Raw genomic sequence first — 23,988 nt, forward strand, 5'->3', positions numbered from 1 at the left:
TGCCGCCCCTCGCGCAGTCCTCCACCCCCACGCCCCCGCCAGAGGTAGTAGCTGAGTCACTCACTGAGGGGCCGCTGGCGCGGCCACTCGCGGTCCCTGACAGACACTAAGGTCTCGGGCGCCCCCCAGAGGCTCTCTTTCCTTCGCTGACATCTTCACGGCCTCGGGGCCATGGTCCCCGCCGGTCCTAAAGACTCCCACTGCGTTCTGACTCTGCCCTCACTCTGTTTCTACTCCGTGTTCTGGATCCATTTTATTCCAGTCCTCTCCTCCATCTCCCCACGGTCCCCTCGCTGGGGTTGCAGTGAGCTCCCAAGAATGAAAACGGTAGGTTCCGGAGCTGCCGCCCTCTAGGGGAGATGGCCCCCGACATGTTGGCGGAGGGATGGATGTGTTCTGCACTGAGGTGGGGGGAATAATAAAAAGGTGTATGGAGTGCTGGAGAAAGGCAGAAAGGCTCCTCAGAAAACCACTCTTTAAAGATGGGCTTTGATGGATGAATAGGAGTTCTCCCCCCAGGTAGAAAGGCAGTCCTGGAGAAGAGAACCACAGGGACAAAGGTTGGAGGCAAAAAAAAAAGCAGGGGGCGGGGTGGGCGGGGATTCCAGGAGGCTAGATTCCAAAGGTTGTGCAGGACCTCTCCTGTAATCTTGAGGGGACCAGATCCTAGCCCCAAAAGGAGCCCCTCAGCCCAGTGTCTCTTTTGTGCAGTGTCCATTGTGCCCACTTTGATTTTCTTCAACACTCTCCAGGGATCCCCACTCCCTAAGTCAACTCATTGGCTCCATCCCTACCCTCAAGCTGTCCTTACATCTGTATGGGAGGATCTTACAGCCCTGCCACTAGCTTTGCTGTCTTCCTGTGGCCTTCACTCTTCTTCAGTCTTTGACCTTTCCCTCCCTCCCTAGTTTTTACCTACCCTACTAGCCTGGCACTGCTCCCCCGGCCCCCAATCCATCTCCTCCCTCTGAACACATTCACCCTCCAACATTTAGAACTTCCCTCAACTGATGGAGCCAGGATCATACATTTCCCTGTTCTTGTTCAGGGGAATTCTGCCCCACATGGCATAGGCCCTTCCTGTCAACTCATACCTCCAGAAACTCTAACTCCCCCGGGAAGTGGTCTTGCCCCTCCACCCTCTGGAGACCTCTCTCTGCCCTCCAAGCTGCTGAGCCCTTGGTCTCCTTCACTCATTATAACCCTCATATGAGCTCTGCCAGTGCCCACAAATGGGTCCTAAATGGGGTTTGCTCGGGGCCAGGCTCTGAAACTGACACCTCCGACCTGCCCTCCTCCCCTCCATTTGCTGAGGCTTCCTCTTCCACTCACCCCCTTCTCCTGCCACCTTTCCCACAGATCCCTCATGGAGGAACCCCTTGCTCAATTTCTGGGGGGTCCAAGCCACTTTCCTCAACTTTTGTGGGATCTCCAGCTCCTGACTGGTACCTGGACAACCCCCCTCCCCCGCCTCCCCAATAGGCCTTCCTTTCTAGGCCCAGACTCCTTCTAAAAGCTTCTGAAAGCCCTGGGCTCCTCCACTCTTCTTCCCTCATCTCCCGGACGCCACAGTTCTACATGCTGCCTTAGCCCCTCCTCGGGTGTAGCTTCCTCTCCTGTACCTCCTGCCCCAAGGTGACGGCACTGCAGTGGCCATGCGGGGTATAACGCCGCCGAGGGTCATCTTGCGACGCCACAGAGCCGTCGGGTTCAGGAACTGAGGAGTGGGAATGGGGGCTGCCCGGAAGGCAGGGCGCGAGGTGGGATTGCACCTCCAGGTGTCCCTGAGTGAATAAAGGAGTAACGGACCGTGCGCCCTCCCTGCACCATCCTCCAGCCGGCCCCCAGCCCGCAGTTCCGGAAAGTTAACCCTTTGTAGGCTGGCACAGGGGCCCGGGCGCCCCCTCCCTGTTCCTGCTTCCGTGCGCCTTCCTCCCCCTCCCAGCTCCCCGTCGCCTTGGTCCCCCCCCAACCCCCCGCCTTGCCACTATAAATAGCCCCTCTTCCCGTTTCCTAAATTCCCTGCTGACGTCTGCAGCGCGTCAGTGTGTAGGAGCCGCGGCCGCATGAATGAGCCGCCGCACGAGTACTACGCGCGCCTATAAAAGCGGCGGCGCCAGCCCGGCTGCAGGAGGCGAGCGGGAGCGGGCGCGACGCGGCCCGACAGGTAAGTGGGACTGACCGGCCGACGGGCTACCGATGGACCGATGTACGGACACGGACGGGAGGGCAATGAGGAGACCGGCAGGCGGCAGGTTGGAGGCCCCCTACGGGGTGGGGTTGGGAGCAGGGTGGGGGACGAGGATCCCCACGCAGCTGGTGGAGCCGGCCGGAGGCGTACCCAGAACCCCGTGCAGCAACCTGCCCGCGCCCGGATGAAGACGCAGCCACTTCGGAGGAGCATCGAAGAGAGGACGGACCCCAGAGTCCCCGCGACATTTCCTGGGGCTCCTGCGCCATCCTCCCAAGAAAGTGGGGCGAAGGTGCTGACGCCCCAGGCGAGGCGCCCCCTCCTCCCCCTCCCCGCAGCGCGGTGACTCAGCCTCGCTGCCCCCGGCCGGCTGAGCCGGGCCGCCGGCAAAAGACAGACGCCCACCTTCCCGCCGACCCAGCCACGGCTCTCTCGGGACCCCTGCCCCGCATCCAGCCAGGCACCCCCTCCCCGTCCCATCCCGTCGGGCTAGTCCCTTAGCGCCCCCGAATTCCCGCCTCTGCGCGAGGAGCTGTCCTCTCAGGACCAGGCGGGGGCGGGGCCTCAGACGGACTGCCCCGCCCCACCCCCACTGACCCCTCCCCCGCCGCCGGAAGTGCCTCTCCGCAGGGACATATTTGACGTCACAGGGCTTTGACGTCAAGGGCCGCGTGCCTGTCTGCAAGCGCTGGGCCGAGAAAGGCGGGAGACGCGGGGGAGGAAGAGCAGCAGCGCCCCCAGCTGCGGGCGACGGAGGCACCCCCGCCCGGGCAGCGCGCCGGCACCTTGGCTCTAGACTGCTTACTGCCCGGGCCGCCCTCAGTAACAGTCTCCAGTCACGGCCACCGACGCCTGGCCCCGCCCCAGGACCGCGGACCCGGCCACCTGCCGCGCCCCCGGCCCCTCTGTCCCCCAGGGTCCCTCAGCTCTGCGCGCGCTGCCCGCGCCGCCGCTGTCCGCGGTGCTGATCCAGCGCAGGCGCTACGATCCGGCCGTCAGGTCCCTGGTCACCAGAGGCTGCGAGGGCCGGCCGGCTTACACACACATCGCACAGCCCCCGAGCCAGGTCCCCGTCGCGCGCGCTACCCCCGCTCCCCCCTTCCCCAAAATTCTCTGCCCTGACGACTGCCTAACGGGAGCTGCCGCGGTGCCGTCAGCAGCGCGCGCCCCGCCCCCGCGTCTCCAGGGCAACCGTGGCTTTCGATTGTTACTGTGGGAACCGGAGGTAACAGTCTACAGCCATGGTCGCCCCGCAGCACGCCCACGCGCCGCACCGCGCTGGGATCTGCCAGCCCCGGAGGGGGGAGACCAGGAGGAGCAGGAGGAAGCGGGGGCGGCAAGTCAAGATCGGATGTATCTGCCGGGGCGGAGGGAGGTGCGGTTCTGCGGGGCGGGCTACCATAGGGTCTGACTGCTTACGCATCTACCAAGGCAGAGAAGGCACGGTCTGGGGCGTATGTCTGACCGTCCGCCTCAGTGACCATCCTGTTTTCTTAGCCAAGAGGGTTGCAGCCAAGGGATGGCGAGAGAAGGGGTAGCTCTGAGATTTGTGTTTTTATCTCCTCGGTGGGAGGGAGACTACTGGGACCTGAAGGCCTGGGGACTGAATGGAATAGACGGAGGAAAGTTTTTCTAAATATGCCACAACTTCATTCTTCCAGGACCCCCTCGCTGGGTAGGCAGAAAGCAAGACTAATCCTTGAACTCATTTCCTGATGGAGTCACAGCCTTCCCTCACTCTTCTCCCCACTCGTTCTTCCTCTATTCCGTGTAGGATGATAAGGATTCCCAAGCCTCAGGAAGCCAGTGTGCTTCTAAAGGTAACCCGGTCAGTAAAGCATTGTCTGAATGTATCAGCAGCCTCACCTCAATCTGTGCTGGATTCCAATTTGAGATAGTGACTCAAATTAGCCCTAAAGTGGGGGAGCGAATGTGAGAAGGGCTGAAGTCCTATTGGTCTGGGGAAGTGTGAGGAACGACTTCTTCAAAACCATGCTTATGTCATCTGCCACCACCATCACCACCCACTGCAGGGGTTGACTGATGGGTATTGGGTGCTGGACCTCCCTAGGGACAGTGCTGGGGAGTGGTTAGTGCAACCTAGTCCTGCCACTCATTGATCAATTTTTTGTTACTTCTCCATACCCCCTCCTTTGCTAAACTACTTTTAAGACAATTGGTGCTGGTCTCATAGCTAGTCAATGCCCACATGCTTCCTTCCTCCCACTCGAGGACCCTGGTCTTAAATGTACTTGATTCTGGAATCCAGTGGACATCTGTGGGCAGACTGTAGTGTATGCAGATATGAGTAGTGCACTGGGAAATAGGAGGTCCAACCTGGCTTCATCACCAACTGGTTATTATTTAAGGGGCCGTGTTGTTTCTGAGCCTTGTGCAAAATGCGATAATGATCCTTCCTTCTTGGCAGATTGTGAGGATCAAATAGGATCACGTGAGTAAAAGCCTTTGGAAACCGCAGAATGCAATTTCAGCCTAAAGTATTCTACTAGGCTGCTATGTCTTTGTGAGGGTGTGGTGGCACTGGCAAGACCCCAACACTGGGCACTTAGGCAGAATAACGGGAGGGGAGCACACCTTTCTGAGCAGATCTGGGACTGGGGCTGTTGAGGGGTTCTTTGCTCGGGGACTCTCTCAAGAGCTTTAGGTTTCTAAGATGGAGTGAGAGGTAGAAAAGAGAAATGGTAGGGATATTCTGAAAATACCAAGTTGATTGCAATTCTAACCTATCTGGAGAAGATGGTCAGGGGAGGAGAAACCAGAGGACTGATAGTACAGTTTTTTAGTATCTTAGAACTCATTGAGTGCACCCCACCCCCAACCTATTTTATGGTAGGAAGGTGAGACCCAGACCACATATAGCCCAACAGTAGTGAGTGGTGGGTGCCCTCTGCTCATCTTCTATGGTGCAGGAGAGAAAACAATGACTAGTAAAGGTCAGGAATGTGAGTTCTGGATCTGAATCCAAGATTGGCTAAGTTACTTAGCTTCTGTGCCTGTTTACTCAGTTGTAAAATTAATAACAGTATCCACCTCAGGAAGTTGTCAGATTAAATTGGGCAACTCAGAAGATTGTGCTTATCACAGTATCTGGCCAGTTAGCACTCAATAAATGGTATTCCTTTTTCTGTCCTCTGGACATTTCCCTTAGTTATAAATTGAAACTATTAGAATAATTCTTACCTGGAGAGCTTTCTCTCCCTCCCTAGTAGAGTGCGTGACAATCATGTGGGTTCCCCCCCCCCCCCCCCCCCCCACCAATAGCACATATTTAGCAGGCTTTTACTCTAAGGCAGTGGTTTTCAAAAGTTGTGTTGCATGGTAATGTCCAGAGTTTGCCAGAATGCAGATTCCTGGGTCCCAGTGATTGACTCAGTAGGTCAGGAGCTGGCCCCAGGAATCTAAGTTTTGACATGATTCTGACACAAGTGGTCCACAGAATGTGTGTGTGGTGGGGGGCAATAACCCCTAACAGACTCCGTTGTTCCTGGAGGACATGACAGGACAGGATGTATCTCATTTGTTTGGGACCAGGGGACATTTTCTGTTCTTGAAGCAGGAGGTGAGGGAAGGAGAATTCTCCTCACACCGAACATGAAGACTTTCGCCCCACCTAATACTGTTCTCTACCGTCATCCTTCTAATTTTAAGCCCTGACTAAAAATTCATTCCCCACTATTACCTTGCCCTCTCTCCTTTAGTCCTCAAAATAATTCAAAGTAGCAACTGCTGTGGTAGCAATTGTCATCATGTTCATACCTCGGGACGTTGCTAAAGGGGGCAGCCCACGACTGCCATGGGGGCATGTGAGCTCTGAACTGCAGATCCATTGTATTCCATTCTGAACTGCTTATTTCCAGAGAAGCCAGGAATCTGATTTGTGTGGGTGAAATTCTGAAAACCTTAAGTATCAAAAATTGAGTATTTTTAAAAATCCAATGGGCCAAATCCAACAGGTCTGTAGGAGCAATTCAGTTCATTTCTGAGTCTCCTTTTTGCCAAAAAAGGGATCCTTTTAAACACCAAGAGCAAGGCAGAGGCAGACTGTAGCAAGGGAGAACTATCCTCCCATCCTCAGTTTCCGCTGTAAAGGTCCTAAATCCAGTAAGCTGGGTGTCTGGTGGTGATTGGGGGGAAGGGGGGTTGGTAACTCCAGCTTTTTCATCTTAGACAAGTGCTATGTGTAGTGAAGAACTCAGGATTAGGGGCAATTTAAGGGATGCTAGTCTGATTGGCTCAGGGCAGGCTGGAGTATTTGTGCTGTATCCTCTAATCCTAATTCCTACTCAATTACTAACCTCCCTGGGGGCAACCGTGCATGAGGGTTAGACCAGGGCCTCCTGTAATCTTTCAGAAAAGGAACAGGCTGGTGAACCTGCAGAGGCAGCGCTGAAACCAGTGCAGGGTGGGCCACAGGTGGAGACACTAGAAGTAGGGCAAATAGCAAAAGTGGACCTAGTGACAGCTTAGGAACAACTAACTGTACTCAAGAACTGGAGGGGCTCCTTAGGCTTTGGCTGGATCCTTGTGGAGTAGCATCAACCCCAGAAACTCTGTAGATGAGGTCAGGTCTGTAATAGGGTTTCTTCTGTGCAGGCTTGGGCTTCTACCTGAGGTTGAGCATCATCCCACCCTTCAAGCTGGTCGTTCAGAGGGTCTACAGCAGTTCTGGAGGAGGAAGCAGAGAACCCAAGATGCCAGAGTCTGACAGGAGACTAGCACACTACCTTCAGGGATCAGGACGGAGGAACCCTAACTCTGTAGCCCAGGCAGAACCATGCCAGGGGACCTCTTCCCAAAACTTCTCAGATGTAAACTCTTCCAACTCAGCCACCAAGGCCTCCTTCCCTTCAGCTTGGGACTTAAGACTTCTACCAAACGTGTGCACTCACAAGCTTGTCCTGGAGACTCACAACTGCAAACACTTCCCTGTTTGGTGCTTCCCTGGAGGTTGTATGGAAGGCCAGAAATCCAGACTTCGGTTTCAAAATGGGTTTTTCTGTATAAGGAAAAAGATGCTCAAAATCCAAATCACCACTTTATTATGTCGCAGTCACAGTGCCAGCCCCTGCTCTTCCCATGCCACCCTCCACTCATCCAGGGGTCCACTGGCCTTTCTCATGTTTGAGTATCAGACGTCATGTTTGAATATCCTGCTCCCTTTTTTCTTGAGTGTAGAGCTGGGCTTATAATAATTTGAGTCTAAAGAACTGATATGTCTCTTAATTGGTGATAGTGAGGAACACTACAGCACTTGAGCTCCCAGAGCAGGGAAAGACGGGGAGGCTGGAGTCCAGAGGCTGCCCCAAGGTCATGTGGGGGTAGGGGATGTAGGGGCAGAGCCCCTGTTCATCTTTCACTCTGCAAACTGGTCCAAGAACTTGAGGTAGACCTGGCGCTGGGCTGCAGCTGCTGGAATGAAATGGCCACCAGAGTGGGTGAGGTTGATGGCTCCAGTGAATCGGCTAGCCAGTTGCATACTTTCCTGAGGGGGGATGACACAGTCAGTGTCCCCAAAAACATGGAGGGAAGGCAGCGACAAGGGGCCCTGCAGGATGGGTTCTTTGAGTCCAAGGCCCCGGGGACAGAAACCAGACACCAGGATGATAAACCTTGGCAAGGGAAAGCGAGGATCTCCCGCTTGGCCAAGGGCGCACACAAGGGCTGCTAGCGCGGCCCCCTGGCTGAAACCAAGGAGCCCATCAAAAGGCCCCAGTTTCTTCAGTGCCTGTGCCACGGTTCCCAAGGCTTCCTCCAGACCTCTGCACACTGTGGGATGGCTCAGGGCGTTGAAAACGTCTGCTTCCTGTTCTGAAAACCACCAGCCTCGAGGCTGCTCCTCGGGAAGGCAGGGCTCTAAAGTGATACAGGGGAAAGGATGGGGTTAGAGCAAGCGGGTATCTAGGGGAGAAGAAATGAAAAAGAGAGGCACGGAGGATTTGGGAGTGACAGTAAGGAAAGAGAGGCGGCTGAGGGGAAGGGAGAAAGTCTGGGGGAAATGAGGTGGAGAACAGGGTGGCACGGAGAAAGGGGGATGACACATCAAGGCGGAAGCCTGTCTGTGAGGCTGGGAAGGAAGAAATGAAGGGTACGGGCAGAGGGAAGGAATGAGGCGAGGATACAGCGTGGGGGTATGCCAAAGGGTGTCGTGGAGACGACGCCAGATAAAAGACTCAGTGCTTTTCCTGGGCAAGGCCGTCTCACCGGGCAGGGCCGTCTCGCCGGAGGCTGGCCCGACGCTCTCGGGGCCCGCGGCATTCGCGACCAGGTGCGGGCCGCTGAGGCACACGAGCTCGGCGCGGCCCCGCAGCGCCTTCCTCAGGGCTCCCGTCTTCTCGCGGAAGGCCCGCTCGCTCTGTCGGAAGCCCGCCAGCCCCAACACCCGCAGCGGCCGCCGCGCCGCCATCTTGCCTGGCAACGCGCCAGGGGCCGGAAGCAGACTTTCCCCGAGCGGAAGTTGAATATGCAAGGGGCGGGACCAAATGCTGGCACCACCCCGAAGGCGGGCCATAGAGCGAGCGGCGTTCCCAGAACAACCCGGAGGGGAAAGGTGTGGCCGGAGGAGGGGTGGATACCTGAGACCAAGGAGGGTCTACGGAATGAGCGGCGCTCCCTTTTCTTCTCTGCAGCTGCAATCGTCGCAGGCCGCTGCTGGAGTAGGGCGCGTGGGCTCCTCCTGCATTTGCATCTGAGGTCCCAGACTTTGGTCAGGGTCTCAATTCTGCGACGTCCTCCACCCTGCTCCCGTGCATTCTCCGCAGCGGCCGCACGGCGGCGGCCTCGGCTAGCTTCGCTAGGGAGGCGGCCAGTGCGAGGCCGCGCCTTTGGTCTCTCCTCCCTGCTTGCAGTCCCTGCCTACCTTCGCCAGCGATGGCCGGCCCAGGGCCTGGGGGGGGCGGTTCCGTCCGTGGTTCACTGTCCACGGCCCCAAAGAACTGGCGGCGTAGAAGTCCATGGGGTAGGGTTGCTGCCAGGAAATGTCCCTCAGGGCCACCACTGCCTAGTGGGGGACAACAGGACAATAACATTTGCTGACTTTTTCTGGGCAGGATTTCTTAATTCAGTCTTCACGAGGGCCTATGAAGGTCCTATTATCCCCATGCCACAGAAAGGAAATGTGAGGCTCAGAGGGGTTAAAGGACTTGCCCAAAGCCACACAGCTAGGAAGGGACTCAGCTGTAACTAAGTGCTGTTCACCCACCCCACTCCAGATCCCTCCCTTGACAGAACCAGTGCAAAGCCCACTCTACCTCAGGGATTTTCACAACTTGGTGTTACCTCATAGGGTGTCAGCAGTGGCTTGGGGAAGGCTGTGCCCCAGTCAATGGAAAGGCGTGGACATGCCACCTGCACCCACCTGGAAAGGGAAGTCAGGTCAAACCCAAGGAGGGGGGTGCTCCCCTTCTCCTGGGCAGCGTGATGAAAAACATGACTGTGTCCCCAGCACACCCAATGAATGCTTACTATTCATTCTAAAGTAAAGATTGTCACCTAATGCTGTTTAGAAAAACACTACAGCATTGCTTGTTTTCTCCTGTTTCCTCCAGTGACTATGAACTTTCTGAGGGCAGGGGCTGGGCAGCTCATCTGTGATAATATCCCCAGAATCAAATTCTGCAGGTGCCAACCACTCCTCAAACTCATCTCGCACGTTATAATTGCAGCTACCTGTGAGCCCCCACGCTAGAGTGGGGTGACCCATAGCCAAGGGTAGCCCCTGCTGAATGAGTCCTCTGTAAACATTAAAATTTCACGGAAGCAATTTCCATTCACTCCAGCCTTCAATGTGTGCTGGGCAGGACTCAGATCTAAGCTTTCTTAGCCAGAGTCATAGCTAGAGAGGTAAGGGGAAGAAACTTACACATCCACCTCAGGAAACAGGCTAAGCTTGCTGGGGAAGATCTCAGAGAGCAGCAGCCTCATGAACGGAAGTCCCAAAGCTTGGAGCCGAGATTCCAGGTGCTGTTGGAAGAGGGAGGCCAAGCTCAGGTCACCATAATCAAGCAGCCAAGTCTAAATTTGTTAGCCTACTGATTTTCCCAGCTGGGTTTCTAGTCAGTCCCCTCCTCTAGAGGCCATCCCAAACCCACTGACCTCCAGAATCTTAGGGCTGCCCTGGCGGCCCAAAGTGCCCAGGATAAGGCCCCAGGATTTAGCTGAGCGGGCTGTGGTTATGGCTTCTTGGCGGTTGGCCTGCATGCGCTGGTGGTCATAGTGCTCTCTGGATAAGACTTTGCTGTATGGGTCATATCTGGAAAAGAAGTTATCAGGGTCACAGTGACAGCCATTCACAGTGTATGTTGTACACATAGCTCCCCGACCCAGCCCCTTGGTCTGCTGAACCTTCAGGCTCCATGCAGGTAATTAGGAACAGAGGCAAGAGCAGAGATGGTCATTGGAAAGATCAGTCCCATAGCTGGAACAGGCAAAGGTGGGAGAGGGGTTTACGATTTCATTGTAAATACCAGGGGATGGGTGGGTACTGTGGAGCAGCAGCCCGGGTCTGACCCCCAGATTCAGAACCCAAGTACCTTAGATCCTTAGGGCTGCTGGCTGTGAAGTGCCAGAGAATGAGAAAGTTTTGGCCAATCGAGGACCTCAGTGGCAGGGAGTCCCACCCCCTCCCTAGTGGGTCATCCCAGCTCAGCCCATACCGGTAAGCGGGGACACTAGGGTTAGCAATCATGACAGACTCCAGATGGAAGCGGCCATCTCCAAGATATCTGCAATGGGTAGAAAGGGGATGGTAAGCGTGGAGTGGGGCGGGGCAGCAGAAAAGGAAGGCATTGGCTTGGAGGTCCAGACTGAGTTCTTGGCCAGCTATGCTGGTCTGTGTGTGTGTGTGTGTGTGTGTGTGTGAGAGAGAGAGAGAGAGAGAGAGAGAGAGAGAGAGAGAGAGAGAACTGGCATTTATTTCACCTCCTGTGAGGCCTTGGTTTCCTCACATGCAAAATAAGGAGTTTGAATCAGAGGAGTGTAAGGCCCCTTTAGTTATGTCATGCAGAATCTAAGAACTGCTCCCCACTGCTCAACCTTCTGGAGGAAGGGTAGAGGGGCAGCCAGGACCATCGGAAGGCCAGTCAGGGGTCCAGAGATCCTAACTTGGAGGTGGTAGGACAAGTTCTCCCTCACCTAGCTCAACACAAACCTGGCAAGTAGTGTTCAGGGTATCAATGATGCTGTAAACATGGTTTCAGGGTAGACATTGGGTCTCTCCGCCCAAACTGGCTCTCAGGTCCTGTTACTGAGTTGTAACAACTACCGTATTGGATTTGTGCCTTCTGCGCACCAGGCCTGGACTAAGCACTTGACATGTAGGACTTCACTCAGTCTTATCAAATAATCCTCCAAGCTACCTATAGTGTCTCTCTCCATTTTACAAGAGATACAACGGATGTTCAGGGATGTTAAGAAACTTGCCCAAAGTCACACAGCTATTAAGCAGTCTATTTGGACTTGATTCTAGGTTTAACCACCAGGATGTATTCAAACATGCCCTGGGAGATACTGTCCTTAAAAGTAGCTTCCCGGGCCATGGAGAAGCCAGAGACAAAGGACAATCTGCCATGGCAGCTCCTTCTTTCTTGGAGAGCACACTGAATTGTGATGAATGGCCAACACTCAAGAGTGTCCCTCCCTCCAACATACACCTTGAAGCCCCCAAGGGTAGGTGTCTATGAGCTCAGAATTATGCGGGCACAGGCACAGGGGGAATGCCCCTGGGGAGTAGAGCTGCAAGGTCTGGGCTGGGGAAGGCCCTGATGTGGGCCTGTCTAGGGGCAGGGGTGTTCTGTGTGGGAGCAGCAAGGCCTGTGGGGCCAGCATCTGCAGCCCCAGTGGTGGGGCTGAGTCAGGGGAGTGCCCCTCCCTGTTTCATTCCATTAGCCAGGAATGGGGCTCCCCTCCCCAGTCCCAGCCGGGGGAGCTGTCGGCTCTGAGGCTGGCTGCATTCACACAACATTAAGCATTTCCATTACCTAAAATAATTAGGCGGCAGGAGACATGCTGCTCCTGCTTGTTAGCTGTCCGGATGCTAAATTAATGGGGCTGCAGCCTGGGCGTGCCCATCCATCTTCTCCAATTATATTCCCACCATTTCTAGCCCACCTTCAGCCCCTGCTGTGAGGCCCCCTGACTCCTGCCTACTCTGGGCCTAGCCTCCTAGATGGACAGAGCACCTGAGAGGGAGACAGGAAACATGAAACCCTATGTGGTCCCCATTTTACATGGTGACCTTGAGCAAACAGTTAAGGAGCTTTAGACTCCGTTTTCTTTCCTATATGATGAACATCAGGCTCCCTTCTAGGGTACACTTCTTATGTCTCTATAACTGGCCCCCCATTTTTCACTTACACAACAGCCTCCACCTCTTTGGGCAGGTGGGAGGACGTACAGCCCAGAATCTCCCCAGGAGATAGGGGCTTGCACTGTGGGACACTCACACGATACTCAGCTTTCAGCTCCTGGGCAGCTGCCTGTAAGGATAATGACAGAAGGGAAGCAAGTGGGTGAGGGGAGAGAGCCAGAGCCAGATGACCAGCCTGGAGCACCTCACAGGGGACCCCAGGAATAGTCTGGAGGATGGTGCTATCTGTCCACTTACCTGCAAGGTTGACACAAACTGAATGGTGCTGACCAAGGCAAGGGAACTGGCTGGGGGGAAGGTGAGGCGGATAGAATCCAGGAGGTGGGTAGTATCTATCCGGATGTCCACAAAGACGTACAGCACCCGGAAGTCTTGGACCGAGGTGTCCATGGGAACTGGGAGGAGGGTAGAGATCAGGAGACTATTTTGGAAAGCCAGAGGGGCAGAGGGCCTGCCAGGGCCAAAGCCTCTGTGCAGCCAGGACCAGTGGCTTCAGCCTAGGGATAAAAGGAGGGGGTGTGAGGGGGGTGGTGGTCACAGGTCCCTCAGAAGCTCCTTCTCTGTCACTCGGCCAGGGGCCCAGCCTGCTCTACCACCAACAGCCTTTCAAACACCCACATCTGGGACAGCAACACTGTTTCCAAGGCAACCAAATCCAAAGGAAAGATCCACCTGCAGAGCAGGAAGGCCAAGGCCATCCCAGAAACTGGGAGGGACCTCCTGCCTGCAAGCAAGACAAGAAGGCACTGTGATGGGAGATTAGCATGCAGTTCTGCCCCTCTGCCTCCCTGCCAAGATCCCGGCCCACCGTACCCAGGCAGCTGTGGCCATAGTGCACCAGGAAGTCAGCTCCCAGGGCCCTTGCAGTAAAGTCATCCACACAGCAGGCCCCATACGTCACATCACCCATCACCATCGCTTCGGCCTCCGTGAACCTGTGGGGGGGGGGGGGTGGGGGGGCGGGGGGCGGTGGGGGGAGTGGAGCCAGGGGGAACAATGAGATGGTGACACAAGGGTGAGGTGGGAGAGAGACCTACCCCTGTGGGGGTATCTCAGGGCCCAGCTCCTCTCTCCCTACCCCCCACAATCACTTGGGCTGGCAGCTGCCACTTCTGCCAACAAAGAGTAGGAGGAGCCCAGCTGCCACATCCCCCAGTCCTGGCAGCAGCTCCTGGAACTGTAGCTCTATGAGGATGGTCTCTGTAGCACCCAGTTCCTGTGTCCAAGCTCAGATTGCAGGAAGGACCCCCACCCCTCAGCTGGGCATACACGGGGTCAAATACAGACCTCTGATGCCCCGATCATCCCACCCAGAGCAACGAGTGCGTATACACATGCAAAGGCACCCACTCCCAGGCCTTGACCCTGTGGTGTGTGTGGGCAGGCACGTATGGGTACACACGGCCTCCCTGTCACCCAGACCCCCTGCTACAGGCTGGGATCCCCACCCTTAGTTAGGGCCCTCTGTGCCCAGAATGGGGGGACCCATGAACAGCTCCCCCACAGCACATGGCACCACCCACATACCTCGTGCGTCAGAAAGAGTGGGCTCTGGCCAACACATTGCCATAAGATCTGCTGCCAGGCCTGAATCACTAGGGGACAGGGGTGGGTGGGGAAGACCCCACACTCCCCAAATTCACCATGGTAATGCAACTGGAGGACCAGTTCTTCCCTGAGAGACCCACCCCTGGGGCGTGGGGCCTGGCTTGGTGACCAGAGTCTCCCCATTCCTCTCCTGGGGGTGTGGTGGGGAAAGCTGAGCTACTGTCAGTCAGCATCCGCCCCTCCTCCCCCTTCCCCAAATCAGTCTGTGCACAAAAGCAGATTATTCAACTCCTTAAAATGCAGCCCAGGCATCTGAGTCAGCCAGAGCACTTAATTTTTTATAGATTAAAATGTATGCAAATTGGCCTGAGCCCCAGAGAGCATCCCCAAGGGGCAAGAGGGTGGGAGCTGGGAAGTGAGTCTGTGGCAGCAGGATGAGAAGCAGGGTGGGGGAGGGCAGCAGCAGGGAAGTGGGAGGTTCCCATCACGAGATGACCTCCCCTTTCTCCATTCCCCCTCCCTGTTCCAGTGTTGGTTCCAGATGGCTGAGCACTCCCCACCCCCGACCCCCAAGGATGTCTCATTGTAATGAAGAAACTTAAGAGGGAAGAGGAACTGAATACCATCTCCTAGACATTTCTACCGCACCAAGCCCCTCTTTGCCCTACTCCCCCAAGTGTGCCAGAGAAAAAAGTTCACCCTGGCTAGACCTGATGCTGACAACTGAGCTCATTCCGGGTCAGCACTAAGGATTCTTAGGTTCCTCTTCAGACCCCACCACCTGCTCTGGACTCAGCTTTGAAGATACTGGAATTGACTCATTCCTCCCCCCTAAATATTTTAGGGAAAGAGAGTTATATGGACAAAACCAAGCAGGACAGGCTGGGATCTCAGCAGGCTGGGAGTTTAGTTTTGGCTTTTCCCCTTTGTGTGTGTATGGTTATGGAAGGGGATAGGGTAAGGTCAAGGTCCAGAAGGAAAAAAATGTCAACAGGCAGAGCTGTAACAGGCATGGGGAAAACCTTGGCTCAGCTTCTTCTCCAGTGCCCCAGGCCTCACCTTTCCAAGATATCCACAATGGTGCAGGCAAAAAGGAGAAGGCCTTCAGGCATTTGCAAGGCCACTGAAAGACAAGAGCAGAGACATGAGAGCAGAGGGCTGGAAAAATGCTGGGATGGGGCTACTACCCCTGACTGAGCCAGGCAACCTCACCACCCCTACCCCATCTCAAAGCTTGAGGGCTCACCCTTCTTGGCCTGAGCCTGTTGAATCCTCCAGATGGTCTTGGGAATCTCAAAGTTATAGTTGGAAGGCAAGACTTGAATGGCTGCCTGCAGGTGGGGGTTGTTCAGGATCTCAGGGGGGATCTGATTGGCCAAGCGTCCCCGAGGGGCTCGACCTAGGACAACGCAAGGCCTGAGTTGGCTCCTGGCCTAAAACAGAGCCAGACCCAGCTAAGCTGTTAACACCACCCAAGTTTCAAGCCCAGATCCCAGATGCCAAGGGGCTTGGCCCAGCCTTCTTCCCCACTGAATTCATTCTGAAGCTGGAAAGAGAATCCATTAAGCAAGGAAGACAGCTGCATAATTAGTTTCCAGGTTGAGAGATTACTGGAAATCAGAGACTTAAGCCCATGAACGGGGCATAGTTCATACCTTACCTCTGGAGAACAGAAATGATACCAGGAGACTGAACTGAGGACAAACAGAAAAAAGCCCACACAACTGCTCCTTGACAAAGAACAACTCTGAGGGAAAGCCTAGCCACCCTAGCACCCTGGGAAAATGTCTCTCTTCCCCCAGTCCCTGAGACCACCTTGAAGTTCTGAGGTCCTAAATATGAGATGTATAAGCCAACTGTTACAAGTACTACAAGTACTATTTTAAAAGACTGCCCTCTTTTATTTTTTTAAGTTTATTTATTTATTTTGAGAGAGAGCTCACAAGCCAGCAGAATCCCAAGGCGCCCCAAAAGACTGCTCTCTTTACTCATGTCCCACTGACTAGGTCTACACTGATGAATTCCTACACTCTTCCCTCTCCTCATTTAAAAGAGAAATAAATGGGGCGCCTGGGGGGCTCAATCAGTTGAGTATTCGATTCTTGATTTTGGTTTAGGTCATAGTCCCAGGATTGTGGGATCGAGCCCCACATCTGGCTCAGCGATGAGCAGGGGGCCTGCTTAGGATTCTCTCTCTCCCTCTGCCCCTCTTTGCACTCTCTAAAAAAAATGAAATAAAGTTAATAATAATAATAATTAAATTAGATTAAATTTTTTAAAAAAGGGAAACAAACAACAAACATTTAACTGACTTAACAAGTTCCCTAGTCCCATAGTTCCACCCCAGGAAAGATGGAAAGAACACACTCTAATTAGGACTGGGGGCAAACAGGTAAAGACAGAGAAGTGATTTCGCTCTTTAGGGGCTGGTAGTCTAGTGGGAGCAAATGCAGGTATGCAAATTACAACCCTTTGATTAAAGAAAACAGTGTAGCCCATAGCAAAACTGCAGCTCTTAATTTGCATCCTACTCTCCACAGTTCAGTTTAGCTCAACCCCTACTATATCTTTAGGAACCAGATAGTTTGGGAATGTGACAAGGAAGGCAAGAAATGTATTGAATGAATATTTACTGAACCTGTAGTTTGTGCCAGAACTTCTGCTAGGGCCCTTGACTACTATGGGAGGGTTGCTCCTAGACATGACCCTTCACCCTCTGCCTGTGGATGGATGGTGGTCGTGATGATGGTGCAGTGGAGAATTAGCATGGCAGGCTGGGATCCTGAGACCAGAGGTGAATGTCACCCCTGCCATCGTTTTTGTTCAGTTGTTTCGAAGGCCTTCGAACAACCAGCTCAGAACCCTGGGTCCCTCACAAAAGCTCCTCTGACAGGGCCAAGTCCCTTGTGGTCTTGGGGGTGTGGGAGCTGCTGGCCTTAGTAGCTCAATTAGTCCCCAGGACCAGTAGGCTCCTCCTCCTTTGTCACGTGCCTGTAATCTTCTGTTTACATCAGCATTCTCCGGTAGACAGAGGTCCTGGAGGGCAGGACTGTCGTCTAGTCCCTCCATCCAGTAGAGGCCTGGCATTCAGTGGGCGCTCAGTAAGTGCCTGGTGAATGAAACCCGCTTCTTTCCTGAAAGCACTGCCTGAGGGCCCACTTGCAGAATGGCCACTGCAACGCTCCAGTTCTTTTCCTCCCGGTCGGGTCCGCCTTATCCATGAGTCCTCCTGAGCCTGTCTGCCCGCCAAGGCAGGAGGGCAGCGTTTCCGGCGTGAGGACTACAGGCTCCTAGGAAGGGCTGCTCCCGATCGAGCCCGAAGACTGCAAAAAGGAAGACCGGTCCCTCTGGGCTCCAGCGAAAGCCGCGGTACCCAGTGACCGCGGGGCCCTCGGGGTCCGGTGGAGAAAGGCCGCCGCTGTTAGAGGGGGATGGTTCTGTCCCTAACCTGAGGGCCCTAACCTGCGATGTGAGGTCCTGCGGCCGCAGAATGGTAGTACTTACCTCTGCCAGGGCCGCTTCGGCCGCCGGGCTCTGCAGCCACCGACTCCACCAGCGCCGCCATCACTAGCCTGCCCACGTGGAGATCAAAAAGGCAGCGTGAGAAGAACGCCGAGAGCTCAGACATTGCGATCAACCGCCGATCGCTAGCGAGGGGCGGGAATTTGCTGGGCGGGGACCAGGAAGGAGATGATAGGGGCGGGACTATCGCAAGTCCCTCTTAGCCCGGAAGGACGGGGCTCTCCCGAGCCCCCAGAACACAGCAGTTGCGCTCTCCTGGCTGCCCAGGCTTCTCCGCTCAGCTCCCGGCCCGCCCGACCTGGCATTCCCAGGCCAGTGCTCCTCTATTTGCCGACTCCTTGCCCGAATTCTACAGTCTGTCTTGTGAATGGGGACACCCTCCCCCCCAAGTCTCCCTTCTGCTCCTCTCCCAGTATCCCCTCCTGGTAAGCAGTGGAGGCCATGTAGGTAGGCCACATTCTCTAACTCAGAGGATCCCACTGCCCAAACAAGACAGAACTCAGCTCCACTCAGCCCAGCTCCAAATTGAGTCCTGGTGCTGATTTCAGGAGCACCAGAGGGCTCTTACCTTTAGAACCAAGTGTGGAAGGTTCCCATATGAAAAACTACCAATTTGGGAAGACCCCAAATCTGAGGGTGCTTTCCTGGGGCAGGGAGACGGTCCAAGGATTTGAACAGCCTAAACCGTTTGGATTCTGGCCAACATTGCTCTGCCTAGGCTGCCCCACAAGCCTAGACAGTCTTTCTCTGGCTTGGGCCTGGGCTCCTGTGATCCCAAAGAGAAGGCAGAGTGGCCAGTGAGGCAGCCTTGACGTTTGGAAGAGCAGAGTACCTGCAGGACTGGCCCTCAACAAGGTCTGCCCTAGAGAGCAAAGGTCCCCCAGGGCTGTTTGCCCATCCAGCCCTCTGGCACCATCTTCCTCTTTTGGTGGTGGTGATGTGAGCACTGCTGGCCCTTTAAGGTAGCTCTGTGGCCTCGGGCTCCCCTGGAGGCCCTCCTTGCTTGGAAACTCCTAATTAAAGTGCATGGAGAAGTGAAAAACAAGCAGCCAGGGACAGGCCCTGCCTGGGAGGCTGCCCAGAGAAGAGGGATATATGGGCTGGCTGAGAGTGAGCAGCCAAGGGGAGGGCCAGAAAGGGTCAATGCTCTGCCCCTCAGGCCACTGACCGATGCTCTTAGGACAGTTATAACTTTGGACTGAACTGTGGCCAACATCGGTCTCAGGAACACCCCTCTTGCCTTGATAAGAGTCCAGCCCGGAATGTCCCTGGTTCTTTGGACCCCCAGGGTGCAAGATCTCAATTCCAGGGATCCCCTGAGTCCAGCCCTTGCCCCTTCAGGACACGAAGGCCCAGCCAACGGGCAGCTTTAGTTCTGGCTGCAGCTGTGAGTTTGGCAAGGGGGCGGGTGGGGATTGACTCCAGCAGAGTAGTGGCTTCTCCCTAGCAAGCACACCACCCCTTAGGGTCTTTCCCTAGGCAGAGGTGGGGCCTGTTGATGATGGAAGGCCCCCATCCTCATAACATTGCCCTACAGCCTCTGTGCTGAATGAGCTGTTCTTGTACCCATTAGGAAACCAGGTGATGTCTAGAAGAACTAACATGTCCCCCAAGATACTGCAATGAAGGACATTGAGGGCTGCCATTCAACTTGGGCTGAGAACACCTCCATCTGTTTGTGGGGGGTCTCCCTGCCTGAGTTACTCAGCAGTCTGAGTAATTACTGCCTGACAAGAAGGCAGGCACAGTGCACCCCCACGTTACACCACAACACCCGCCTACAGTCACCCCCACCCCCTGGCTGGACTCCAAAGCAGCATCCAGCCCTCCTGAGGCCTGAAATAACTCTGCTTCTCACACTCACGCCCAGCCCCAGCCAACTTTGCCTAAGATGCTAGAGTTTGTGGGGCAAGGGGGTTATGGGGAGGCAGCTCATGGAGTTGGAAGGAGGATTAGCATACCCTGATTCAGGCCTACACTTTGGCACTGATCTGCTCTGTGACATTGAGCAAGTTGTTCAGACTCCCTGAGCCTCAGTTAACTCATGGAGAGCCTCTGCAGTGCCCAGTGCCTTAAGTTCAGCTTTAATGTCTGCCTGGCAGGGCTCAGGCAGGGTGTGAGGTCAGTCCAGCCCTGCAGCTGGTCAAAGCTAAGAGAATGCCTCACCTTCAGTTCATCCCAAGATGGACCAATCCTTTTTTGTTTTTTTAAGTTTATTTTGAGAGAGAGAGAGAGAGAGCACATGTGAGCAGAGGAGGGGCCAAAAGAGAGGGAGAGAGACTCCCAAGCAGGTTCCACACTGTCAGTGTGGAGCCCAACATGGGGCTCGAACTCATGAACTGTGAGATCATGACCTGAGCTGAAGCCAAGAGTCAGACGCTTAACCGACTGAGCCACCCAGGCACCCCCATGATGGACCAATCTTCTTAATCTTCAGAACAAAGTTACTTTTTCCACTACCAAGCATTTGCACATTCTCTTCTGCCTGGAATGTCCTTTTTCCTTCTCCGCCCTCAAGACCCAACCTAAATGGCATCTCTTTAGTGAAGATTTCCTTGATGGTCCTTCACCCCCTTACAAAGCTAGCAGAGCCCCCTCCCACACTTGATGTCTCCTCGTCATATTCTAAGATGGCTTGTGGGTCTTTCTTCCTAAACTATGCCATAAGCTTCTGGAAGTCCATATCTATGTAGTTAGCTCAAATACAGAGCCTGGGTGCCATTGAATGCATGTGTGAATGAATGATACTGGCCTTCTTTTGAACCTTCCTATCATACCAAGTTTTTCTCCATGGAATCACAACTCATTCTCACTTCAGTTAGCTCTCTTAGACATCACCTGCTCAAAGCAGCACTCCTTGACCCCCTCATATCAACTCTGTACTATATCCTGCTTTTCTTCCAAGCACTGCCTGATCTCGACTTTTTTCATTTGCTCCCTATTAACTATAAACTCCACAAAGGCAGAGACCTTGTCTTTTCCATTGGCTGAATCCCTAGGAATAGTAGTGTCCCACAGGATAGACCCTCAATAAATGTGTATTGAATGAGTGACTTAGCCCACTTTTTCCTTTCCTAGGACCCCTCTTATCCCAGGCCAGTAGGGGGTGCCGCCTCCACCTAGGATCTCTCCAGGCCTGAACCTTCTCAGCTCAACTCAACTGGCCCCCCGCGGGGCCAGCTTTCTAGGCGGTGCCTCCACCATCTTTCAGGAAGCCCCGGGCGGGGTCTGTGTAGACTGAAGGAGACCAGGGAACCCCCTAGGCGGGGATAGCCTACTTGAGCCCCACTTTGGTTCTTCTCTTTCTCTAGGATTTACAACTGGGCCTCACTGAATGCTTGCTGAATGGACTAGACCAGTCTGGGCGTTCGCCACACCTCCCCCCGACAAAAGAATAGTATCGGGGGACGGTGGATGTGAAGCGGCTGGGTCCGCGGGAGCTGTCCTGGGCGAGGAGGAGCCGTCGAGCCTCCGAGAAGCAAGCGGAGCCGGCTAGAGAGGATATGGGCAGGGGTGCTGACTTGTGACTGGGGTCTCATGGCGGTTGTCTTCCTGCCCCAGCTGGTGGGCAGAGCGCACGCTTCCAGCCGCCTGTCTCGGTGACCTCCAGCCGGGAAGGGCGAGCGGGCGGGGGTTGGGCTGCGGGTGCGAGCTCCGGGAAGCCCGAGGGGCCCGGGAGGGGCTTTCGAGTGACCCGACGGCCGGCCCGGGGCTGGGGCAGGTACTTGGACCAACGCGGGCCAAGGATCGTCCCCGGGGGCGGGCGCAGCGAAAACACCTTGGGAGGCGGCGCCGTGCGGCTGAGCGCCGCTGCCCTGGGAATAGGACGGCGCTCGGCACCGCGAGCTGAGAGCACTTTCATAAATTTTGTATGGGAGGCGCTCCGTGAGCGGGGGCGGGGAGCGGAGCGAGAGGGAGGGAGCTAGCGAGCGAGCGAGGGAAGGAGGGAGGGAGGAGGAAAGGTGGGGGAAGCCGGGGGGTTGGGGGGAGGAAGGGAGGCGCCCCGCTCCGCCGATCACCGGGTCCTGCAAACGCGCGCCGGGCGCTTTCCCCGGAGCTCGGCGGTGCGTGCGAGCGCCCTTTTGCAGCAGCCGCGGCGGCGGCGGCCCGAGGGGGCGGAAAGGAGGGGGCTGCAGCCCGGCGGCCGGGCGGCCGGGGGGCGGCGTCCCCTCTCAAAACCGCCTGCAAAGAGCTCGGGGCTGCAGAGGCAGGCCGCCGGCTCCGCGGAGCAAGCCGCTTGTCCCGGGGCTGAACGAGCGCGCCGGGCTGCCAGGCAGCGCCGCGGTTGCTAGTGGGCGCCGGTGCCCTCGGCGCGGGGCTCGGGCTCACCATGCCCCTGAGGGGCCTGGCTGCCGGGCACAAGCGGATCCCCGGCTTGCCCCCGCCTCGACGCGCTCGGATTAGCTGCAGCCGGCGCCCAAGGATTTGAATCCGGACTCCGGGAGGGAGCGCGCCTAGGCCGACCTCGGAGTGGCGGCCCCACGGCCAACATGCTTCGCAAAGGTGAGTTGGAGCTGAAGGGGCAAGTTGGAGTTTAGTGTGCACGGGACAGAGCCGCGAGGCTGGGAGCCGCCTGAGAGCTGCCCGGCGCCGGGGCTCCTGGCCGGGGAAGCAGCCCCTGGCGGACTGGCGGGTTTTGCGGGGACGCACCTGCGGAGGGGTTGCTGCTGGAGCTCAAGCCCCTGTCGGTGACCAGTTGCGAGACACGGGATTTGCTCCGTGGATCTAGCGGCCAGGCCTAGGGATCTGGCTCGGCGAGGTCATTTAGAGACCACAGTGAGCTGCCCATGACGGAAGGGGAGGTGGCCTTCTGGGACCTTTGCTTTGCCATTATAAAGTTTTGCAGTTGCAGGCTCCATCCCCTGCGCGGGCACATGCTGCCAGTTCTGCCGCTTTGACCGTGCCGGGTGTAGCCCGCGCTCCAGTGCGGCCAGCGGTCAGTGACCGCGGGCCCGGGCGCTCACTGCGCGCCCTCGCTTCTCAGGCGGGGCCCGGACACGGGCACCTTTCCTGCAGTCTGCTTTGGTCCTCAGGGACGGGCTCTGGGTACCCAGCAGCCGAGGGAAGGTGGCCAGCGCCTGATGTCCGGTTCTTCAAAGTTTCCTCTCTGACTGGAGCAGAAAAATGCGAAGGCGGGGGGCAGCGCCGGTTGCGTGCGCGGCAGGTGCCAGGCTCAACTTGAGGGGAGCTGGCCCCGCGCGACCACCTAACCACGACCCTCCCTCTCCCTCCGCCGCCCGGCTCATTGCAGAGCGTTGCAAAGTTGGCGCTGGTGCTGGGGAAGTCCCGCCGCGCCCCCACGTGGCTGCCGCGCGGGGAGCTGTCCCCAGGGCCCAGGGAGGGCAGGTGACCACGCCGTGAGCCCGCAAGCCCCGTCTCCAGCTACCCCGGCCTCTGCGTCTGCCTCCCTCCCTTTCCAGGTCCGGGCGAACTGCGGCGCTCCGCCGGGACCCTCTCGTCCCTGGACCCGGCCGGGTGGCCGGCGAGTCTCGGCGCCTGTGTCTGGCGACCCGGGCCCTGCGGGAGCCGGTTGAGGCGAGAGCTCAGGTAGCTGAGGGGCCTGATCCCTGCGCTCAGCGCTCCTGCCTTAATCCGCCCCTGTTTCCATGGCAACAGACCGAGGTGTCGTAAGCACAGGATTCTGACCTCACAGTAGGATAGGGAAGGAGAAAACGGGCAGGGGGAGGTGGCGGAGGAATGGGAAGCGAAGCCTCAAGATGGGCGGAGAGGAGCAGGCGTGGGGGTCATGGAGGAGACCCCACTAGCAGGTGGGACAGGTGGGTGAAGAAACCACACCTTCGCTGGACGCTGTAAAGCCTCTGTGGTGGTCCAGGCTTGCTCAGGCCTACTGGGAAGCCTTGGTTGCCCCATCGTGTCAATAGTCACAAACTTGTGTGTGACTTGTGTCTTCCACGTGGGCCTGGGCAGTGCGGGGGAAACGCTAGCTGCTTTTTACTGTGGTGTGGGAAAAGTCCCTGCGGCTGTTTGGAGAAACCACTTCACGGATACACCCAGTTCCCTTTCTCTGCAGAAAGAGACTAAAAGTCCTTTCAGCAGCTAGCGTTGCTGGCCTGAGTGTCTGCACACAGAAGGGGCTTTTTACAGAACTGAGCAGGAGCCCAGGTCTGAGAAGCTTCAGCCTGGAGTGTGTAGACTTGCCCTGGTGCCTAAGGCTTCCCAGGCAGTTTTAAAAAGCCGCCATGTCTGGGTTGCCTCCTCTGTGATGGAGATAATAGAGGGAAACTGACATCTCATTTTCCTTTTGGTCTGTTGCCTTTTGGCAGTTTCTAGTTTAAAGTGAGCCACAAAGCAGCCCATGCACTTCATTTATATGGCTTAGGTG

The 23,988-nt window shown here is 56.1% G+C and overlaps 3 protein-coding genes and 1 long non-coding RNA gene across 6 annotated transcripts in view; 2 read left to right on the forward strand and 2 right to left on the reverse strand.

The window, feature by feature from the left end:
* The first annotated feature begins 3,422 nt into the window (after window positions 1-3,422).
* Window positions 3,423-6,889, forward strand: LOC122206499. Of its 2 annotated transcripts, none has more exons than XR_006196487.1 (3): window positions 3,423-3,566; window positions 3,853-4,011; window positions 6,806-6,889. It is a non-coding gene; the product is annotated as an uncharacterized LOC122206499 (long non-coding RNA). The 2 variants fall into 2 exon arrangements; XR_006196488.1 differs by having other exon boundaries at window positions 3,853-4,019; window positions 6,806-6,871.
* DPH1 (diphthamide biosynthesis 1) lies at window positions 5,940-23,195 on the reverse strand. Of its 2 annotated transcripts, XM_042915727.1 has the most exons (16): window positions 22,296-23,195; window positions 17,628-17,695; window positions 15,370-15,522; window positions 15,183-15,246; window positions 13,389-13,510; window positions 12,813-12,970; window positions 12,563-12,684; window positions 10,864-10,932; window positions 10,304-10,460; window positions 10,071-10,171; window positions 9,488-9,566; window positions 9,069-9,209; window positions 8,785-8,897; window positions 7,970-8,065; window positions 7,102-7,208; window positions 5,940-6,877 (listed from the first exon to the last, which is right to left on the reverse strand). In XM_042915727.1, the coding sequence occupies exons 2-13, from the start codon at window positions 17,686-17,688 to the stop codon at window positions 8,802-8,804; spliced, it is 1,323 nt and encodes a 440-aa protein (XP_042771661.1). In that variant the 5' UTR covers window positions 17,689-17,695; window positions 22,296-23,195; the 3' UTR covers window positions 5,940-6,877; window positions 7,102-7,208; window positions 7,970-8,065; window positions 8,785-8,801. The 2 variants fall into 2 exon arrangements, with proteins under 2 accessions (XP_042771661.1, XP_042771660.1); XM_042915726.1 differs by having other exon boundaries at window positions 5,940-7,208.
* Window positions 7,235-8,630, reverse strand: OVCA2 (OVCA2 serine hydrolase domain containing). Its single transcript, XM_042915728.1, has 2 exons — window positions 8,414-8,630; window positions 7,235-8,065 (listed from the first exon to the last, which is right to left on the reverse strand). Exons 1-2 carry the CDS (start codon window positions 8,613-8,615, stop codon window positions 7,566-7,568), a joined length of 702 nt encoding a protein of 233 aa, XP_042771662.1. The 5' UTR covers window positions 8,616-8,630; the 3' UTR covers window positions 7,235-7,565.
* Window positions 22,136-23,988, forward strand: part of RTN4RL1 (reticulon 4 receptor like 1) — a 72,100-nt gene continuing 70,247 nt past the window's right edge. The window contains exons 1-2 of the mRNA XM_042916706.1: window positions 22,136-22,148; window positions 23,066-23,192. Of these exons, the coding sequence (XP_042772640.1) occupies window positions 22,136-22,148; window positions 23,066-23,192 (140 nt within the window). The remainder of the gene's footprint in view (window positions 22,149-23,065; window positions 23,193-23,988) is intronic.

The sequence above is a fragment of the Panthera leo genome, chromosome E1, assembly GCF_018350215.1.
Source record: "Panthera leo isolate Ple1 chromosome E1, P.leo_Ple1_pat1.1, whole genome shotgun sequence".
Classification (NCBI taxonomy): Eukaryota; Metazoa; Chordata; class Mammalia; order Carnivora; family Felidae; genus Panthera; species Panthera leo.

What these genes read in the sequence shown, in the direction of transcription:
- OVCA2 (XM_042915728.1), bottom strand. Translation starts at nt 8,615, where the DNA reads ATGGCGGCGCGGCGGCCGCTGCGGGTGTTGGGGCTGGCGGGCTTCCGA. An exon ending in CGGCGAGACGGCCCTGCCCG is followed by an intron (nt 8,066 to 8,413) that starts GTGAGACGGCCT and finishes GTATCACTTTAG; the next exon opens with AGCCCTGCCTTCCCGAGGAG.
- DPH1 (XM_042915727.1), bottom strand. Translation starts at nt 17,688, where the DNA reads ATGGCGGCGCTGGTGGAGTCGGTGGCTGCAGAGCCCGGCGGCCGAAGC. An exon ending in GCAGCCCTAAGATTCTGGAG is followed by an intron (nt 10,172 to 10,303) that starts GTCAGTGGGTTT and finishes CTCTTCCAACAG; the next exon opens with CACCTGGAATCTCGGCTCCA. An exon ending in GCCGGCCATCGCTGGCGAAG is followed by an intron (nt 8,898 to 9,068) that starts GTAGGCAGGGAC and finishes CTGGGACCTCAG; the next exon opens with ATGCAAATGCAGGAGGAGCC.